Raw genomic sequence first — 19,879 nt, 5'->3', positions numbered from 1 at the left:
ATATACTAGTTACTGACCTGCTTGTCTAGGACTTACCTCTGTCTTACACTACTGTTATATACTAGTTACTGACCTGCTTGTCTATGACTTACCTCTACCTTACACTACTGTTATATACTAGTTACCTGCTTGTCTATGACTTACCTCTACCTTACACTACTGCTATATACTAGTTACTGACCTGCTTGTCTATGACTTACCTCTACCTTACACTACTGTTATATACTAGTTACTGACCTGCTTGTCTATGACTTACCTCTACCTTACACTACTGTTATATACTAGTTACTGACCTGCTTGTCTATGACTTACCTCTACCTTACACTACTGTTATATACTAGTTACCTGCTTGTCTATGACTTACCTCTACCTTACACTACTGCTATATACTAGTTACTGACCTGCTTGTCTATGACTTACCTCTACCTTACACTACTGTTATATACTAGTTACTGACCTGCTTGTCTATGACTTACCTCTACCTTACACTACTGTTATATACTAGTTACTGACCTGCTTGTCTATGACTTACCTCTACCTTACACTACTGTTATATACTAGTTACTGACCTGCTTGTCTATGACTTACCTCTACCTTACACTACTGTTATATACTAGTTACTGACCTGCTTGTCTATGACTTACCTCTACCTTACACTACTGTTATATACTAGTTACTGACCTGCTTGTCTATTACTTACCTCTACCTTACACTACTGTTATATACTAGTTACTGACCTGCTTGTCTATGACTTACCTCTACCTTACACTACTGTTATATACTAGTTACTGACCTGCTTGTCTATGACTTACCTCTGTCTTACACTAGTTATATACTTGTTACTGACCTGCTTGTCTATGACTTACCTCTACCTTACACTACTGTTATATATTAGTTACTGACCTGCTTGTCTATGACTTACCTCTACCTTACACTACTGCTATATACTAGTTACTGACCTGCTTGTCTATGACTTACCTCTACCTTACACTACTGTTATATACTAGTTACTGACCTGCTTGTCTATGACTTACCTCTGTCTTACACTAGTTATATACTAATTACTGACCTGCTTGTCTATGACTTACCTCTACCTTACACTACTGCTATATACTAGTTACTGACCTGCTTGTCTATGACTTACCTCTACCTTACACTACTGTTATATACTAGTTACTGACCTGCTTGTCTATGACTTACCTCTACCTTACACTACTGTTATATACTAGTTACTGACCTGCTTGTCTATGACTTACCTCTACCTTACACTACTGTTATATACTAGTTACTGACCTGCTTGTCTATGACTTACCTCTGTCTTACACTAGTTATATACTAGTTACTGACCTGCTTGTCTATGACTTACCTCTGTCTTACACTAGTTATATACTTGTTACTGACCTGCTTGTCTATGACTTACCTCTACCTTGCACTACTGTTATATACTAGTTACTGACCTGCTTGTCTATGACTTACCTCTACCTTACACTACTGTTATATACTAGTTACTGACCGGCTTGTCTATGACTTACCTCTACCTTACACTACTGTTATATACTAGTTACTGACTTGCTTGTCTATGACGTACCTCTACCTTACAGTACTGTTATATACTAGTTACCGACCTGCTTGTCTATGACTTACCTCTGTCTTACACTAGTTATATACTAGTTGCTGACCTGCTTGTCTATGACTTACCTCTACCTTACACTACTGTTATATACTAGTTACCTGCTTGTCTAGGACTTACCTCTGTCTTACACTACTGTTATATACTAGTTACTGACCTGCTTGTCTATGACTTACCTCTACCTTACACTACTGTTATATACTAGTTACTGACCTGCTTGTCTATGACTTACCTCTACCTTACACTACTGTTATATACTAGTTACTGACCTGCTTGTCTATGACTTACCTCTACCTTACACTACTGTTATATACTAGTTACTGACCTGCTTGTCTATGACTTACCTCTACCTTACACTACTGTTATATACTAGTTACTGACCTGCTTGTCTATGACTTACCTCTACCTTACACTACTGTTATATACTAGTTGCTGACCTGCTTGTCTATGACTTACCTCTACCTTACACTACTGTTATATACTAGTTACTGACCTGCTTGTCTATGACTTACCTCTACCTTACACTACTGTTATATACTAGTTACTGACCTGCTTGTCTATGACTTACCTCTACCTTACACTACTGTTATATATTAGTTACTGACATGCTTGTCTATGACTTACCTCTGTCTTACACTAATGTTATATACTAGTTACTGACCTGCTTGTCTATGACTTACCTCTCTCTACCTTACACTACTGTTATATACTAGTTACTGACCTGTGTCTCTGTCTCACCCTGTCAGTCTATGTCTCTGTCTCACCCTGTCAGTCTGTGTCTTTGTCTCACCCTGTCAGTCTGCATTTCTGTCTCACCCTGTCAGTCTATGTCTCTGTCTCACCCTGTCAGTCTGTGTCTTTGTCTCACCCTGTCAGTCTGCATTTCTGTCTCACCCTTTCAGTCTGTGTCTCTGTCTCACCCTGTCAGTCTGCATTTCTGTCTCACCCTTTCAGTCTGTGTCTTTGTCTCACCCTGTCAGTCTGTGTCTCTGTCTCACCCTGTCAGTCTGTGTCTCTGTCTCACCCTGTCAGTCTGTGTCTCTGTCTCACCCTGTCAGTCTGCATTTCTGTCTCACCCTGTCAGTCTGTGTCTCTGTCTCACCCTGTCAGTCTGTGTCTTTGTCTCACTCTGTCAGTCTGTGTCTTTGTCTCACCCTGTCAGTCTGTGTCTCTGCCTCACCCTGTCAGTCTGTGTCTTTGTCTCACCCTGTCAGTCTGTGTCTCTGTCTCACCCTGTCAGTCTGTGTCTCTGTCTCACCATGTCAGTCTCTGTCTCTGTCTCACCCTGTCAGTCTGTGTCTCTGTCTCACCCTGTCAGTCTGTGTCTTTGTCTCAACCTGTCAGTCTGTGTCTCTGTCTCACCCTGTCAGTCTCTGTCTCACCCTTTCAATCTGTGTCTCTGTCTCACCCTGTCAGTCTGTGTCTTTGTCTCACCCTGTCAGTCTGTGTCTCTGTCTCACCCTGTCAGTCTGTGTCTTTGTCTCACCCTGTCAGTCTGTGTCTCTGTCTCACCCTGTCAGTCTCTGTCTCACCCTTTCAATCTGTGTCTCTGTCTCACCCTGTCAGTCTGTGTCTTTGTCTCACCCTGTCAGTCTGTGTCTCTGTCTCACCCTGTCAGTCTGTGTCTCTGTCTCACCCTGTCAGTCTCTGTCTCTGTCTCACCCTGTCAGTCTGTGTCTCTGTCTTACCCTGTCAGTCTGCATTTCTGTCTCACCCTGTCAGTCTGTGTCTTTGTCTCACCCTGTCAGTCTGCATTTCTGTCTCACCCTGTCAGTCTGTGTCTTTGTCTCACCCTGTCAGTGTGCAATTCTGTCTCACCCTTTCAGTCTGTGTCTCTGTCTCACCCTGTCAGTCTGTGTCTCTGTTATATACTAGTTACTGACCTGCTTGTCTATGACTTACCTCTGTCTTACACTAGTTATATACTAGTTACTGACCTGCTTGTCTATGACTTACCTCTGTCTTACACTAGTTATATACTTGTTACTGACCTGCTTGTCTATGACTTACCTCTACCTTGCACTACTGTTATATACTAGTTACTGACCTGCTTGTCTATGACTTACCTCTACCTTACACTACTGTTATATACTAGTTACTGACCTGCTTGTCTATGACTTACCTCTCTATACCTTACACTACTGTTATATACTAGTTACTGACCTGCTTGTCTATGACTTACCTCTACCTTACACTACTGTTATATACTAGTTACTGACCTGCTTGTCTATGACTTACCTCTACCTTACACTACTGTTATATACTAGTTACTGACCTGCTTGTCTATGACTTACCTCTACCTTACACTACTGTTATATACTAGTTACTGACCTGCTTGTCTATGACTTACCTCTACCTTACACTACTGTTATATACTAGTTACTGACCTGCTTTTCTATGGCTTACTCTACCTTACACTACTGTTATATACTAGTTACTGACCTGCTTGTCTGACTTACCTCTACCTTACACTACTGTTATATACTAGTTACTGACCTGCTTGTCTGACTTACCTCTACCTTACACTACTGTTATATACTAGTTACTGACCTGCTTGTCTATGACTTACCTCTGTCTTACACTACTGTTATATACTAGTTACTGACCTGCTTGTCTATGACTTACCTCTACCTTGCACTACTGTTATATACTAGTTACTGACCTGCTTGTCTATGACTTACCTCTACCTTACACTACTGTTATATACTAGTTACTGACCGGCTTGTCTATGACTTACCTCTACCTTACACTACTGTTATATACTAGTTACTGACCTGCTTGTCTAGGACTTACCTCTGTCTTACACTACTGTTATATACTAGTTACTGACCTGCTTGTCTATGACTTACCTCTACCTTACACTACTGTTATATACTAGTTACTGACCTGCTTGTCTATGACTTACCTCTGTTTTACACTACTGTTATATACTAGTTACTGACCTGCTTGTCTATGACTTACCTCTATCTTACACTACTGTTATATACTAGTTACTGACCTGCTTGTCTATGACTTACCTCTACCTTACACTACTGTTATATATTAGTTACTGACCTGCTTGTCTATGACTTACCTCTGTCTTACACTAGTTATATACTAGTTACTGACCTGCTTGTCTATGACTTACCTCTACCTTACACTACTGTTATATACTAGTTACTGACCTGCTTGTCTATGACTTACCTCTACCTTACACTACTGTTATATACTAGTTACTGACCTGCTTGTCTATGACTTACCTCTACCTTACACTACTGTTATATACTAGTTACTGATCTGCTTGTCTATGACTTACCTCTACCTTACACTAGTTATATACTAGTTACTGACCTGCTTGTCTATGACTTACCTCTACCTTACACTACTGTTATATACTAGTTACTGACCTGCTTGTCTATGACTTACCTCTACCTTACACTAGTTATATACTAGTTACTGACCTGCTTGTCTATGACTTACCTCTACCTTACACTACTATTATATACTAGTTACTGACCTGCTTGTCTATGACTTACCTCTACCTTACACTACTGTTATATACTAGTTACTGACCTGCTTGTCTATGACTTACCTCTACCTTACACTACTGTTATATACTAGTTACTGACCTGCTTGTCTATGACTTACCTCTACCTTACACTACTGTTATATACTAGTTACTGACCTGCTTGTCTATGACTTACCTCTACCTTACACTACTGTTATATACTAGTTACTGACCTGCTTGTCTATGACTTACCTCTGTTTTACACTACTGTTATATACTAGTTACTGACCTGCTTGTCTATGACTTACCTCTACCTTACACTACTGTTATATACTAGTTACTGACCTGCTTGTCTATGACTTACCTCTACCTTACACTACTGTTATATACTAGTTACTGACCTGCTTGTCTATGACTTACCTCTGTCTTACACTAATGTTATATACTAGTTACTGACCTGTGTCTCTGTCTCACCCTGTCAGTCTGTGTCTCTGTCTCACCCTGTCAGTCTGTGTCTTTGTCTCACCCTGTCAGTCTGTGTCTCTGTCTCACCCTGTCAGTCTGTGTCTCTGTCTCACCCTGTCAGTCTGCATTTCTGTCTCACCCTTTCAGTCTGTGTCTTTGTCTCACCCTGTCAGTCTGTGTCTCTGTCTCACCCTGTCAGTCTGTGTCTCTGTCTCACCCTGTCAGTCTGTGTCTCTGTCTCACCCTGTCAGTCTGTGTCTCTGTCTCACCCTGTCAGTCTGCATTTCTGTCTCACCCTGTCAGTCTGTGTCTCTGTCTCACCCTGTCAGTCTGTGTCTCTGCCTCACCCTGTCAGTATGTGTCTTTGTCTCACCCTGTCAGTCTGTGTCTTTGTCTCACCCTGTCAGTCTGTGTCTCTGCCTCACCCTGTCAGTCTGTGTCTTTGTCTCACCCTGTCAGTCTGTGTCTCTGTCTCACCCTGTCAGTCTGTGTCTCTGTCTCACCCTGTCAGTCTCTGTCTCTGTCTCACCCTGTCAGTCTGTGTCTTTGTCTCACCCTGTCAGTCTGTGTCTCTGTCTCACCCTGTCAGTCTGTGTCTTTGTCTCACCCTGTCAGTCTGTGTCTCTGTCTCACCCTGTCAGTCTGTGTCTCTGTCTCACCCTGTCAGTCTGCATTTCTGTCTCACCCTTTCAGTCTGTGTCTTTGTCTCACCCTGTCAGTCTGTGTCTCTGTCTCACCCTGTCAGTCTGTGTCTCTGTCTCACCCTGTCAGTCTGTGTCTCTGTCTCACCCTGTCAGTCTGTGTCTCTGTCTCACCCTGTCAGTCTGCATTTCTGTCTCACCCTGTCAGTCTGTGTCTCTGTCTCACCCTGTCAGTCTGTGTCTCTGCCTCACCCTGTCAGTATGTGTCTTTGTCTCACCCTGTCAGTCTGTGTCTCTGCCTCACCCTGTCAGTCTGTGTCTTTGTCTCACCCTGTCAGTCTGTGTCTCTGTCTCACCCTGTCAGTCTGTGTCTCTGTCTCACCCTGTCAGTCTCTGTCTCTGTCTCACCCTGTCAGTCTGTGTCTCTGTCTCACCCTGTCAGTCTGTGTCTCTGTCTCACCCTGTCAGTCTGTGTCTCTGTCTCACCCTGTCAGTCTCTGTCTCTGTCTCACCCTGTCAGTCTGTGTCTTTGTCTCACCCTGTCAGTCTGTGTCTCTGTCTCACCCTGTCAGTCTCTGTCTCTGTCTCACCCTGTCAGTCTGTGTCTTTGTCTCAACCTGTCAGTCTGTGTCTCTGTCTCACCCTGTCAGTCTCTGTCTCACCCTTTCAATCTGTGTCTCTGTCTCACCCTGTCAGTCTGTGTCTTTGTCTCACCCTGTCAGTCTGCATTTCTGTCTCACCCTGTCAGTCTCTGTCTCTGTCTCACCCTGTCAGTCTGTACCTCTACCTTACACTACTGTTATATACTAGTTACTGACCTGCTTGTCTAGGACTTACCTCTGTCTTACACTACTGTTATATACTAGTTACTGACCTGCTTGTCTATGACTTACCTCTACCTTACACTACTGTTATATACTAGTTACTGACCTGCTTGTCTATGACTTACCTCTACCTTGCACTACTGTTATATACTAGTTACTGACCTGCTTGTCAATGGCTTACCTCTACCTTACACTACTGTTATATATTAGTTACTGACCTGCTTGTCTATGACTTACCTCTACCTTACACTACTGTTATATACTAGTTACTGACCTGCTTGTCTATGACTTACCTCTACCTTACACTACTGTTATATACTAGTTACTGACCTGCTTGTCTATGACTTACCTCTACCTTGCACTACTGTTATATACTAGTTACTGACCTGCTTGTCTATGACTTACCTCTGTCTTACACTAGTTATATACTTGTTACTGACCTGCTTGTCTATGACTTACCTCTACCTTACACTACTGTTATATACTAGTTACTGACCTGCTTGTCTATGACTTACCTCTACCTTACACTACTGTTATATACTAGTTACTGACCTGCTTGTCTATGACTTACCTCTATCTTACACTACTGTTATATACTAGTTACTGACCTGCTTGTCTATGACTTACCTCTGTCTTACACTACTGTTATATATTAGTTACTGACCTGCTTGTCTATGACTTACCTCTACCTTACACTACTGTTATATACTAGTTACTGACCTGCTTGTCTATGACTTACCTCTACCTTACACTACTGTTATATACTAGTTACCGACCTGCTTGTCTATGACTTACCTCTACCTTACACTACTGTTATATACTAGTTACTGACCTGCTTGTCTATGACTTACCTCTACCTTACACTAGTTATATACTAGTTACTGACCTGCTTGTCTATGACTTACCTCTACCTTACACTACTGTTATATACTAGTTACTGACCTGCTTGTCTATGACTTACCTCTGTTTTACACTACTGTTATATACTAGTTACTGACCTGCTTGTCTATGACTTACCTCTACCTTACACTACTGTTATATACTAGTTACTGACCTGCTTGTCTATGACTTACCTCTACCTTACACTACTGTTTTATACTAGTTACTGACCTGCTTGTCTATGACTTACCTCTGTCTTACACTAGTTATATAATAGTTACTGACCTGCTTGTTTATGACTTACCTCTACCTTACACTACTGTTATATACTAGTTACTGACCTGCTTGTCTATGACTTACCTCTGTCTTACACTAATGTTATATACTAGTTACTGACCTGTGTCTCTGTCTCACCCTGTCAGTCTGTGTCTCTGTCTCACCCTGTCAGTCTGTGTCTTTGTCTCACCCTGTCAGTCTGTGTCTCTGTCTCACCCTGTCAGTCTGTGTCTCTGTCTCACCCTGTCAGTCTGTGTCTCTGTCTCACCCTGTCAGTCTGCATTTCTGTCTCACCCTTTCAGTCTGTGTCTTTGTCTCACCCTGTCAGTCTGTGTCTCTGTCTCACCCTGTCAGTCTGTGTCTCTGTCTCACCCTGTCAGTCTGTGTCTCTGTCTCACCCTGTCAGTCTGTGTCTCTGTCTCACCCTGTCAGTCTGCATTTCTGTCTCACCCTGTCAGTCTGTGTCTCTGTCTCACCCTGTCAGTATGTGTCTTTGTCTCACCCTGTCAGTCTGTGTCTTTGTCTCACCCTGTCAGTCTGTATCTCTGCCTCACCCTGTCAGTCTGTGTCTTTGTCTCACCCTGTCAGTCTGTGTCTCTTTCTCACCCTGTCAGTCTGTGTCTCTGTCTCACCCTGTCAGTCTCTGTCTCTGTCTCACCCTGTCAGTCTGTGTCTTTGTCTCACCCTGTCAGTCTGTGTCTCTGTCTCACCCTGTCAGTCTCTGTCTCACCCTTTCAATCTGTGTCTCTGTCTCACCCTGTCAGTCTGTGTCTTTGTCTCACCCTGTCAGTCTGCATTTCTGTCTCACCCTGTCAGTCTCTGTCTCTGTCTCACCCTGTCAGTCTGTGTCTCTGTCTCACCCTGTCAGTCTCTGTCTCTGTCTCACCCTGTCAGTCTGTGTCTCTGTCTCACCCTGTCAGTCTGCATTTCTGTCTCACCCTGTCAGTCTGTGTCTTTGTCTCACCCTGTCAGTCTGCATTTCTGTCTCACCCTGTAAGTCTGTGTCTTTGTCTCACCCTGTCAGTGTGCATTTCTGTCTCACCCTTTCAGTCTGTGTCTCTGTCTCACCCTGTCAGTCTGTGTCTCTGTCTCACTCTGTCAGTCTGTGTCTCTGTCTCACCCTGTCAGTCTGTGTCTCTGTCTCACCCTGTCAGTCTGTGTCTCTGTCTCACCCTGTCAGTCTGTGTCTCTGTCTCACCGTGTCAGTCTGTGTCTTTGTCTCACCCTGTCAGTCTGTGTCTTTGTCTCACCCTGTCAGTCTGTGTCTCTGTCTCACCCTGTCAGTCTGCATTTCTGTCTCACCCTTTCAGTCTGTGTCTCTGTCTCACCCTGTCAGTCTGTGTCTCTGTCTCACCCTGTCAGTCTATGTCTCTGTCTCACCCTTTCAGTCTGTGTCTCTGTCTCACCCTTTCAGTCTCTGTCTCTGTCTCACCCTTTCAGTCTCTGTCTCACCCTTTCAGTCTCTGTCTCACCCTTTCAGTCTGTGTCTCTGTCTCACCCTTTCAGTCTGTGTCTCTGTCTCACCCTGTCAGTCTGTGTCTCTGTCTCACCCTTTCAGTCTGTGTCTCTGTCTCACCCTGTCAGTCTGTGTCTCTGTCTCACCCTGTCAGTCTGTGTCTCTGTCTCACCCTTTCAGTCTCTGTCTCACCCTTTCAGTCTCTGTCTCTGTCTCACCCTTTCAGTCTCTGTCTCACCCTTTCAATCTGTGTCTCTGTCTCACCCTGTCAGTCTGTGTCTCTGTCTCACCCTGTCAGTCTGTGTCTTTGTCTCACCCTGCCCATCTGTCTCTCTATCTTACTCTGCCCAACTGTGTCTCTGTCTCACCCTGTCAGTCTATGTCTCTGTCTCACCCTTTCAGTCTGTCTCTCTGTCTCACCCTGTCAGTCTGCATTTCTGTCTCACCCTGTCAGTCTGCATTTCTCTCTCACCCTGTCAGTCTGCATTTCTGTCTCACCCTGTCAGTCTGTGTCTTTGTCTCACCCTGCCTATCTGTCTCTCTATCTTACTCTGCCCAACTGTGTGTCTGTCTCACTCTGCCCATCTGTCTCTCTGTCTCACTCTGCCCATCTGTGTGTCTGTCTCACTCTGCCCATCTGTCTCTCTATCTTACTCTGCCCATCTGTGTGTCTGTCTCACTCTGCCCATCTGTCTCTCTGTCTCACTCTGCCCATCTGTGTGTCTGTCTCACTCTGCCCATCTCTCTCTCTGTCTCACTCTGCCCATCTTTGTGTCTGTCTCACCCTGCCTATCTGTCTCTCTATCTTACTCTGCCCAACTGTGTGTCTGTCTCACCCTGCCTATCTGTCTTTCTATCTTACTCTGCCCAACTGTGTGTCTGTCTCACCCTGCCTATCTGTCTCTCTATCTTACTCTGCCCAACTGTGTGTCTGTCTCACTCTGCCCATCTGTGTGTCTGTCTCACCCTGCCTATCTGTCTCTCTATCTTACTCTGCCCAACTGTGTGTCTGTCTCACCCTTCCTATCTGTCTCTCTATCTTACTCTGCCCAACTGTGTGTCTGTCTCACTCTGCCCATCTGTCTCTCTGTCTCACTCTGCCCATCTGTGTGTCTGTCTCACTCTGCCCATCTGTCTCTCTGTCTCACTCTGCCCATCTGTGTGTCTGTCTCACTCTGCCCATCTGTCTCTCTATCTTACTCTGCCCATCTGTGTGTCTGTCTCACTCTGCCCATCTGTCTCTCTGTCTCACTCTGCCCATCTGTGTATCTGTCTCACTCTGCCCATCTGTCTCTCTGTCTCACTCTGCCCATCTGTGTGTCTGTCTCACTCTGCCCATCTGTCTCTCTATCTTACTCTGCCCATCTGTGTGTCTGTCTCACTCTGCCCATCTGTCTCTCTGTCTCACTCTGCCCATCTGTGTGTCTGTCTCACTCTGCCCATCTGTCTCTCTGTCTCACTCTGCCCATCTGTGTGTCTGTCTCACTCTGCCCATCTCGGTCTTTTTCTCACCCTGCCCCTTTGTGTTTTTCTGCACGTGTCTCAGGCTCAGGAGGACAGTCTCGAGGAAGTGATAAAAGACACCGAATCTCTTTTCAAAAACCGAGAGAGAGAATATCAGGACACCATTGACCAGATTGAGGTAAGATTTGTCATCTGAGGTGGGCACAGGAATAAAGATACAAAGGAGAATGGTGCCAAGGTGGGCAGCAAGATCGATGTATAGAGAGAAGAGGGGTAGAGATAGAGATGTGAGGAGCATGGTGTGTAAGGTTATGGTTTCACATGTAAAAGTGACACAAATGAAAAACGTGCTGCTTTGCAAGTAAGGACAATATGTAAAAAATCAACAATATATTTTAATGAATTATCTAGATTCATATGCTTACTAAAATAAAAACAATATTATCTTTAGTAATAACTATGAAATGAGGAGGCTGCAAAAATGCAGGTGAAATAAGAAGTTGTCAAGAGAAGGAGGTAGAACATGACAGGCGAGAGGGAAGGGATAGTGGGCAGATGGAGAGGCCACAGAAAAGATGGGAAGAGAAAGAGAAATGTGAGATGAAGGTCTAAGTGTAGGAGAGGACAGTGTAAGGTGAAGGTCTGAGTGTAGGAGAGGACAGTGTAAGGTGAAGGTCTGAGTGTAGGAGAGGACAGTATGAGATGCAGGTCTGAGTGTAGGAGAGGACAGTGTAAGGTGAAGGTCTGAGTGTAGGAGAGGACAGTGTAAGGTGAAGGTCTGAGTGTAGGAGCGGACAGTGTGAGATGAAGGTCTGAGTGTAGGAGAGGACAGTGTAAGGTGAAGGTCTGAGTGTAGGAGAGGAAAGTGTGAGATGAAGGTCTGAGTGTAGGAGAGCAAAGTGTGAGATGATCTGAGTGTAGGAGAGGACAGTGTGAGATGAAGATCTGAGTGTAGGAGAAGACAGTGTAAGGTGAAGGTCTGAGTGTAGGAGAGGAAAGTGTGAGATGAAGATCTGAGTGTAGGAGAGGACAGTGTAAGGTGAAGGTCTGTAATTGGGAGTGGACACTGAGATGAAGGTCTGAGTGTAGGAGAGGAAAGTGTGAGATGAAGGTCTGAGTGTTGGAGAGGACAGTGTAAGGTGAAGGTCTGAGTGTAGGAGAGGACAGTGTGAGATGAAGGTCTGAGTGTAGGAGAGGACAGTGTAAGGTGAAGGTCTGAGTGTAGGAGAGGAAAGTGTGAGATGAAGGTCTGAGTGTAGGAGAGGACAGTGTAAGGTGAAGGTCTGAGTGTAGGAGAGGACAGTGTAAGGTGAAGGTCTGAGTGTAGGAGAGTAAAGTGTGAGATGAAGGTCTGAGTGTAGGAGAGGACAGTGTAAGGTGAAGGTCTGTGATTGGGAGTGGACACTGAGATGAATGTTTGGGATTGGGAGAGGACCGTGTAACAAGAAGGTCTGTAATTGGGAGTGGACACTGAGATGAAGGTCTGGGATTGAGAGAGGACAGTGTGAGATGAAGGTCTGGGATTGAGAGAAGACAGTGTGAGATGAAGGTCTGAGTGTAGGAGAGGACAGTGTGAGATGAAGGTTTGGGACTGGGAGAGGACAGTGTGAGATGAAGGTTTGGGACTGGGAGAGGACAGTGTGAGATGAAGGTTTGGGACTGGGAGAGGACAGTGTGAGGTGAAGGTCTGGGATTGAGAGAGGACAGTGTGAGATGAAGTTCTGGGATTGGGAGAGGATAGTGTGAGATGAAGGTTTGGGACTGGGAGAGGACAGTGTGAGATGAAGGTTTGGGATTGGGAGAGGACAGTGTGAGAAGAAGGTTTGGGAGTGGGAGAGGACAGTGTGAGAAGGTATGGGAGTGGGAGAGGACAGTGCAATGAAGGTCTGGGATTGGGAGAGGACAGTGTGAGATGAAGGTCTGAGTGTAGGAGAGGAAAGTGTGAGATGAAGGTCTGAGTGTAGGAGAGGAAAGTGTGAGATGAAGGTCTGAGTGTAGGAGAGGACAGTGTAAGGTGAAGGTCTGAGTGTAGGAGAGGACAGTGTAAGGTGAAGGTCTGAGTGTAGGAGAGGAAAGTGTGAGATGAAGGTCTGAGTGTAGGAGAGGACAGTGTAAGGTGAAGGTCTGTGATTGGGAGTGGACACTGAGATGAATGTTTGGGATTGGGAGAGGACCGTGTAACAAGAAGGTCTGTAATTGGGAGTGGACACTGAGATGAAGGTCTGGGATTGAGAGAGGACAGTGTGAGATGAAGGTCTGGGATTGAGAGAGGACAGTGTGAGATGAAGGTCTGAGTGTAGGAGAGGACAGTGTGAGATGAAGGTTTGGGACTGGGAGAGGACAGTGTGAGATGAAGGTTTGGGACTGGGAGAGGACAGTGTGAGATGAAGGTTTGGGACTGGGAGAGGACAGTGTGAGGTGAAGGTCTGGGATTGAGAGAGGACAGTGTGAGATGAAGTTCTGGGATTGGGAGAGGACAGTGTGAGATGAAGGTTTGGGACTGGGAGAGGACAGTGTGAGATGAAGGTTTGGGATTGGGAGAGGACAGTGTGAGAAGAAGGTTTGGGAGTGGGAGAGGACAGTGTGAGAAGGTATGGGAGTGGGAGAGGACAGTGCAATGAAGGTCTGGGATTGGGAGAGGACAGTGTGAGATGAATGTTTTGGATTGGGAGAGGACAGTGTGAGATGAAGGTTTGGGATTGGGAGAGGACAGTGTGAGATGAAGGTTTGGGATTGGGAGAGGACAGTGGGAGAAGAAGGTCTAGGATTGGGAGAGGACTGTGTGAGAAGAAGGTCTGGGATTGGGAGAGGACTGTGTGAGATGAAGGTCTAGGATTGGGAGAGGACAGTGTGCGATGAAGGTCTGGGATTGGGAGAGGACAGTGTGAGATGAAGGTTTGGGATTGGGAGAGGACAGTGTGAGTGAAGGTGTGGGATTGGGAGAGGACAGTGTGAGATAAAGGTTTGGGATTGGCAGAAGACTGTTTGAAATGAAGGTTTGGGATTGGGAGAGGACAGTGTGAGATGAAGGTGATGGTGTGGGAGAGGGCAGTGTGAGATGAAGGTCTGGGATTGAGAGAGGACATTGTGAGATGAAGATAAGGGTGAGGGTATGGGAGGAGAGAACAGTGTGTGATGGTCTGGGATTGAGAGAGAACATTGTGAGATGAAGGTTTGGAATTGGGAGAGGACAGTGTAAGATGAAGGTGTGGGTGTGGGAGAGGACAGTGTGCGATGAAGGTCTGGGATTGAGAGAGAACATTGTGAGATGGTGAGGTTGTGGGAGAGGATAGTGTGCGATGAAGGTCTAGGATTGAGAGAGGACATTGTGAGATGGTGAGGTTGTGGGAGAGGACAGTGTGCGATAAAGGTCTGGGATTGAGAAAGGACATTGTGAGATGAAAGTGAGGGTGTGAGATAAAGGTGAGGGTGTTGGAAAAGAACAGTGGCCCCAATGATCTAAAGTGCTAAGAGGCGGCAAGATATTCCAAGCGATCCACTGCTATGTCGAGCAAGCTTGTCGGGAATATTCCAAGCTCTCGACATAGCCGCATCGCTGAAAGGTGTTTACAATACATGCTTAAGCAACACCCAAAATCGTTGACCATATTGGCTATGTATAGTAAATGATCTCTGTAATATCACTGCCGTCTACCTTATTGCTACTTCTAATACCCCTAAACCGAAGTACCCCACAATCTCACACTAACACTATTAACCCCCTATGCTACCTAATATTCACTGCAAGTTCTATCTATTAACTCCTGTGACGAGACCAATCTCGCCACGGTGCATTGGAGGAGCCTGGTTGCCCGCCTGCTGCCTTTAGACTATGGCCCCATGTTGAAACGCTTGATTTTCCCCTACAAAGGGTCAAGCCGGGTCTGCCGGAGTGTCCCACAAGGAGGGAGCCGTATGACAGACCCCTCTGTCCTGGAACTATGTGGCTCTCCTGATTAATTTGTGTGGATTCGTATGATTTCCTGTCCGTACTTCCCCGTTCGTATTTGTTTTTCTAATCTCCCGAACACCACTGAAACTGTCATCCTCCCTATGGATTATGGATTCGGGCATTATGTTTAAAGGATTACTTTCTGTTATAATTTTTAAGCTAAACAACTAACATATTAAAGTTAATAAACATTAATTAAAACCTACTGACCTATATTTTCTCCAAAACGAAGTTTCATAACGTTCTAAAAGTATCTTTTATTCGCCGATGATGTCACGTTATCCTGCCCACTATTTTCAGCACTGCGTGTTCAAAATACTTAAACCAATAACTTTGTGTTTAAAGCGCCATTTTGTAAGCGGATTGGTACAGAGCAAAGGATACCCACGGAGTGGGTTTGGAAAACAATTACATTTGCAGACAAGATTTCTGATATACGGTAGAGATATGTTAATGAAATGCTTTTGATAAAAAGCGTATTTGGGTTAGTTAGTTAGTAACAGGCATAGAAAATATTTACTTACAGTGGCCCTTTAAGTCACCCTGTGCCCATTATAGGTACAGGGTGTGAATCCAACAGTACTGAAGGGGTTAACTCTCCCCTTGTTCAGTTTTGAGAAACTGTATTTTCTGAGACAGGTTTCCTGGCATCAGCTATTGTTTACCGTAATTAGGTTTAAGCATGAATAAGGGGCTGTGACCCCGAAACATTGCTTTCATTAATAAAATTGCCTTTTATATTGGAGTACTGGAGACCTTGTTTGGTAATTAGGTTTAGGTGATACGCTTTCACCTTGTTTAATCACCTCCAGAGTCCAGACTGCTAGGTGCCAGGAAGGGATCCATTGTTTTCTTGTGTTTGATTGTTTATTTGGTTACGTAATGTATTTTTATTGTATCCTGTAAAAGGGCGTCTTCCCTCTATCCATGGAGGTAATTGGATTTCTTCCCAATTATCCCCATGATAGAGAGGAGGGGTTTACTGGTACCAAGGGGAGCGTTTATGCCCGAGTCACTGTGATTGGCTAATGTATTATACTCGTCCCAATCTCCCATCTGGTCCCCTATTTATTTATTTATTATCGGTTATTTGTAGAGCGCCAACAGATTCCGGTCCCCTAGAGGAGTGTCCACCAGTTGGGAGACCTGCATAAATACCGGGCATGTAGCTCTCAATAAAAGAGATTTTTCCTGTTTTACCCTCAAGACGGAGCTTGGTCTCGTTCTTGGGGGGATTTACTGTATGCTGTTAGAGACTGATTGCCAGAAGTGTAAGCCACTGGGGTGCTTTCCCTGTTCAGCTGCTAGCAGCTATTAGTGAGGTTCCGGTTCAGGAGTTTGGTGTTCTGCGGTAGCTGCCTGTGTCTCTGTAAGAGAAGATCTACTAAACGGCGGTTTAACCCTTTTATGCTTGGGGGTCCCGTAACAACCCCCTATGCCACCACATACCCACTGCAAGTTCTATCTGTTAACCGCCTATGCTGCCACATACCCACTGCAATTACTTAACTATTTACCCCCTACACCACCATTAACACATCGCAATGACCTAACTATTAACCCCTTTGCCCCTACTAAAAATCTAACTTAAAAAATCTAATTAAAAAATAATTAATTTAAAGTTTGTTTAAAAAATCTAAGTTAAAAAATGACTAAACCCTAAACTGAAAAAAAACCAAATGAAATCTAACCCTACTCTAACACCTAACCCCACTCTAAACTAACCCCACTAAGTTACACAAAAAAAACATTGTTAAATAAAATTAAAAAAAATCTAAGCTACAGAAAATAATATATAAATTATCCAAACTAAAATAAATTATACCTAACACTAAACTAATTGCCCCATTAAATAAAAAAGTCACCCCAAAATAAAATAAAACCTAAACCCTAACACTAAAAAAATTGCAATAGCCCTTAAAAGGGACTTTTGTAGGGTATTGCCCTAAAGCGATCACAGCTCTTTTTGCAAATAAAATAGTTACAAATTACATTACATTAAAGGAACCCTTCACCCCCCCAAAAAAAAATCACTAACGTAGAAAACCTAGATTACAAAAAAAACAAAGCCTAGTCTAAAAAATAAAAAACCCACACAAAAAAACACCCTAACCCCAAAAGTGTTACTCACAGGTGATGAGGACTCCGGCTCCTCTTGATCTCTCGCAGGTCCATCTTCATCCATGGGTCCAGGCGTTGGGGGCCCATCTTCACGGCGGCAAACTTTGGCGGGCCTCTTCTGCCGCCTCGGCTCCACAATCTTCATCACCGGCGGGGCCCATCATTTAAATTCTAATTATCCTTTTCTATTGGATAATTTGAATTTAAATTTTAAAAAAGTTATTTCTCTTGTAAGGTTTATCCAGTCCACGGGTTCATCCATTACTTGTGGGATATTCTCCTTCCCAACAGGAAGTTGCAAGAGGACACCCACAGCAGAGCTGTCTATATAGCTCCTCCCCTAACTGCCACTCCCAGTCATTCTCTTGCAACTCTCGACAAGATAGGAAGTATCAAGAGATATGTGGTGACTTAGTGTGGTTTTTACCTTCAATCAAGAGTTTGTTATTTTTAAACGGTACTGGCGTCGTACTGTTTTACTCGCAGACAGAAATTAGAAGAAGAATCTGCCTGGAGGTTGAAGATCTTAGCAGTTTGTAACTAAGGTCCATTGCTGTTCTCACACATAACTGAAGAGTATGGGAAAGACTTCAGTTGGGGGAATGGTTTGCAGTTTACCTGCTTTGAGGTATGTTCAGTATATTTATTTCTAGAGAGATGATAAGATCTAGAAAATGCTGACAGAGCCTTGTATAATTGAGGTTAGCCTGATGCAGTGATTTAACAACGACTGGGATCATGCTTACAAAAAAGGGTAATATTCATGTTAATACTCATATTTCTTAGTGACAAAACGTTTACATGTTATATAGAAAGAACGTTTTTTCTCTGAGGGTGATAAATCGTTTTTTGGGGCCTCGTTTCCACATGGCTAGTCAGATACTCCTAGGAGTATTTTCTTAAAGCCCTCTGACATCGAGTGCATGGTGGGAGGGGCCTATTTTTGCGCTCTAGATGCGCAGTTCTTATTCAGACTGAGACATCCAGCTTCCCTAAAGGAGTCCTCTAGCATCTGAGGACCACTATAGAGGGCTTATTTCTTCCCTAAATCGTATTTGAGGGCAGGTAGGAGCCACAGCAGAGCTGTGGCAAGGTGTTTAACTGTTTATTAACGTTTTTTAACGTTTTTCAAATCCGGTTTGGGGCCTAAAGGGTTAATCATCCATTTGCAAGTGGGTGCAATGCTGCTTTAGTCCCTTATACACACTGTAAAAATTTCAAAGAGTTTACTACTTTTTAACACTGTTTTGCAGTTTATGTGATAGTTTTTTTTCTCTTAAAGGCACAGTACCGTTTTTGTTTAATTGCTGTTTCACATTTATTAAAGTGTTTTCCAAGCTTGCTGGTCTCATTACTAGTCTGTTAAACATGTCTGACATAGATGAAACTCCTTGTTCAATATGTTCAGAAGCCATTGTGGAACCCCCTCTTAGAATGTGTACCAAATGTACTGAAATTTCTATAAATTATAAAGACCATATTATGGCATTTAAAGATTTATCACCAGAGGTTTCTCAGACTGACAAAAGGGAGGTTATGCCATCTAGCTCTCCCCACGTGTGAGAACCTATAACTCCCGCTCAAGTGACGCCAAGTACATCTAGCGCGTCCAATGCGTTTACCTTACAAGACATGGCGGCAGTTATGACTAATACCCTCACAGAGGTATTGTCCAAACTGCCAGGGTTACAGGGAAAGCAAGACAGCTCTGGGCACAATGCTCCGAAGCTGTGGCAAGGGAGTTGCTATCTGAGGGTGAGATTTAAGATTCAGGGACAAATACTTTGCAGTGCCTTTTTACACTGATGTCTTTCCAGTCCCTAAGAGGTTTTCGAAAGTTATTACTAAGGAATGGGATAGACCATGTGTTCCGTTCTCTCCCCCTCCTGCTTTTAAAAAGATGTTTCCCATAGATGTCGCTATACGGGACTCGTGGCAGACAGTCCCTAAGGTGGAGGGTGCTGTTTCTACCCTAGCTAAGCGTACAACTATCCCCGTCGAGGACAGTTGTGCTTTCTTAGATCCTATGGATAAAAAATTGGAGGGTCTCCTTAAGAAAATTTTTATCCATCAAGGTTTTATTCTCCAGCCTCTTGCATGCATTGCCCCAGTTACTGCTGCAGCGGCTTTTTTGTTTGAGTCTCTTGAGGAGGCTCTACAGGTGGAGACCCCGTTAGATGATATTTTAGACAGGATTAAAGCTGTCAAGTTAGCTAATTCCTTTATTTCTGATGCCATTTTTCATCTAACCAAACTAACGGCTAAGAATTCAGGTTTTGCCATTCTGGCGCGCAGGGCGCTATGGCTTAAGTCCTTGTCAGCAGATGTTACTTCAAAGTCTAAGCTTCTTAACATCCCCTTCAAAGGACAGACCCTTTTCGGGCCGGGCCTGAAGGAGATCATTTCTGATATTACTGGAGGAAAAGGTCACACCCTTCCTCAGGATAGGTCCAATAAATTAAGGACCAAACAGAATAATTTTCGTTCATTTCAAAACTTCAAAAGTGGCGCAGCTTCAGTTTCCGCTAATGCAAAACAAGAGGGAAATTTCACCCAGTCCAAACCAGTCTGGAGACCGAACCAGGCTTGGAACAAGGGGAAGCAGGCCAAAAAACCTGCTCCCGCCTCTAAGACAGCATGAAGGAGTAGCCCCCGATCCGGGACCGGATCTAGTAGGGGGCAGA

At 44.2% G+C, this 19,879-nt stretch overlaps 1 protein-coding gene across 1 annotated transcript in view; it reads left to right on the top strand.

Moving 5' to 3' along the window:
- Window positions 1–19,879, top strand: part of LOC128644614 (non-homologous end joining factor IFFO1-like) — a 97,066-nt gene that overhangs the window by 45,078 nt on the left and 32,109 nt on the right. Inside the window, exon 3 of the mRNA XM_053697160.1 lies at window positions 11,205–11,300. Within this exon, the coding sequence (XP_053553135.1) occupies window positions 11,205–11,300 (96 nt within the window). The remainder of the gene's footprint in view (window positions 1–11,204; window positions 11,301–19,879) is intronic.

The sequence above is a fragment of the Bombina bombina genome, unplaced genomic scaffold, assembly GCF_027579735.1.
Source record: "Bombina bombina isolate aBomBom1 unplaced genomic scaffold, aBomBom1.pri scaffold_821, whole genome shotgun sequence".
In the NCBI taxonomy this organism is placed as follows: domain Eukaryota; kingdom Metazoa; phylum Chordata; class Amphibia; order Anura; family Bombinatoridae; genus Bombina; species Bombina bombina.
This window is presented reverse-complemented; position numbering and strand designations above follow the sequence as displayed.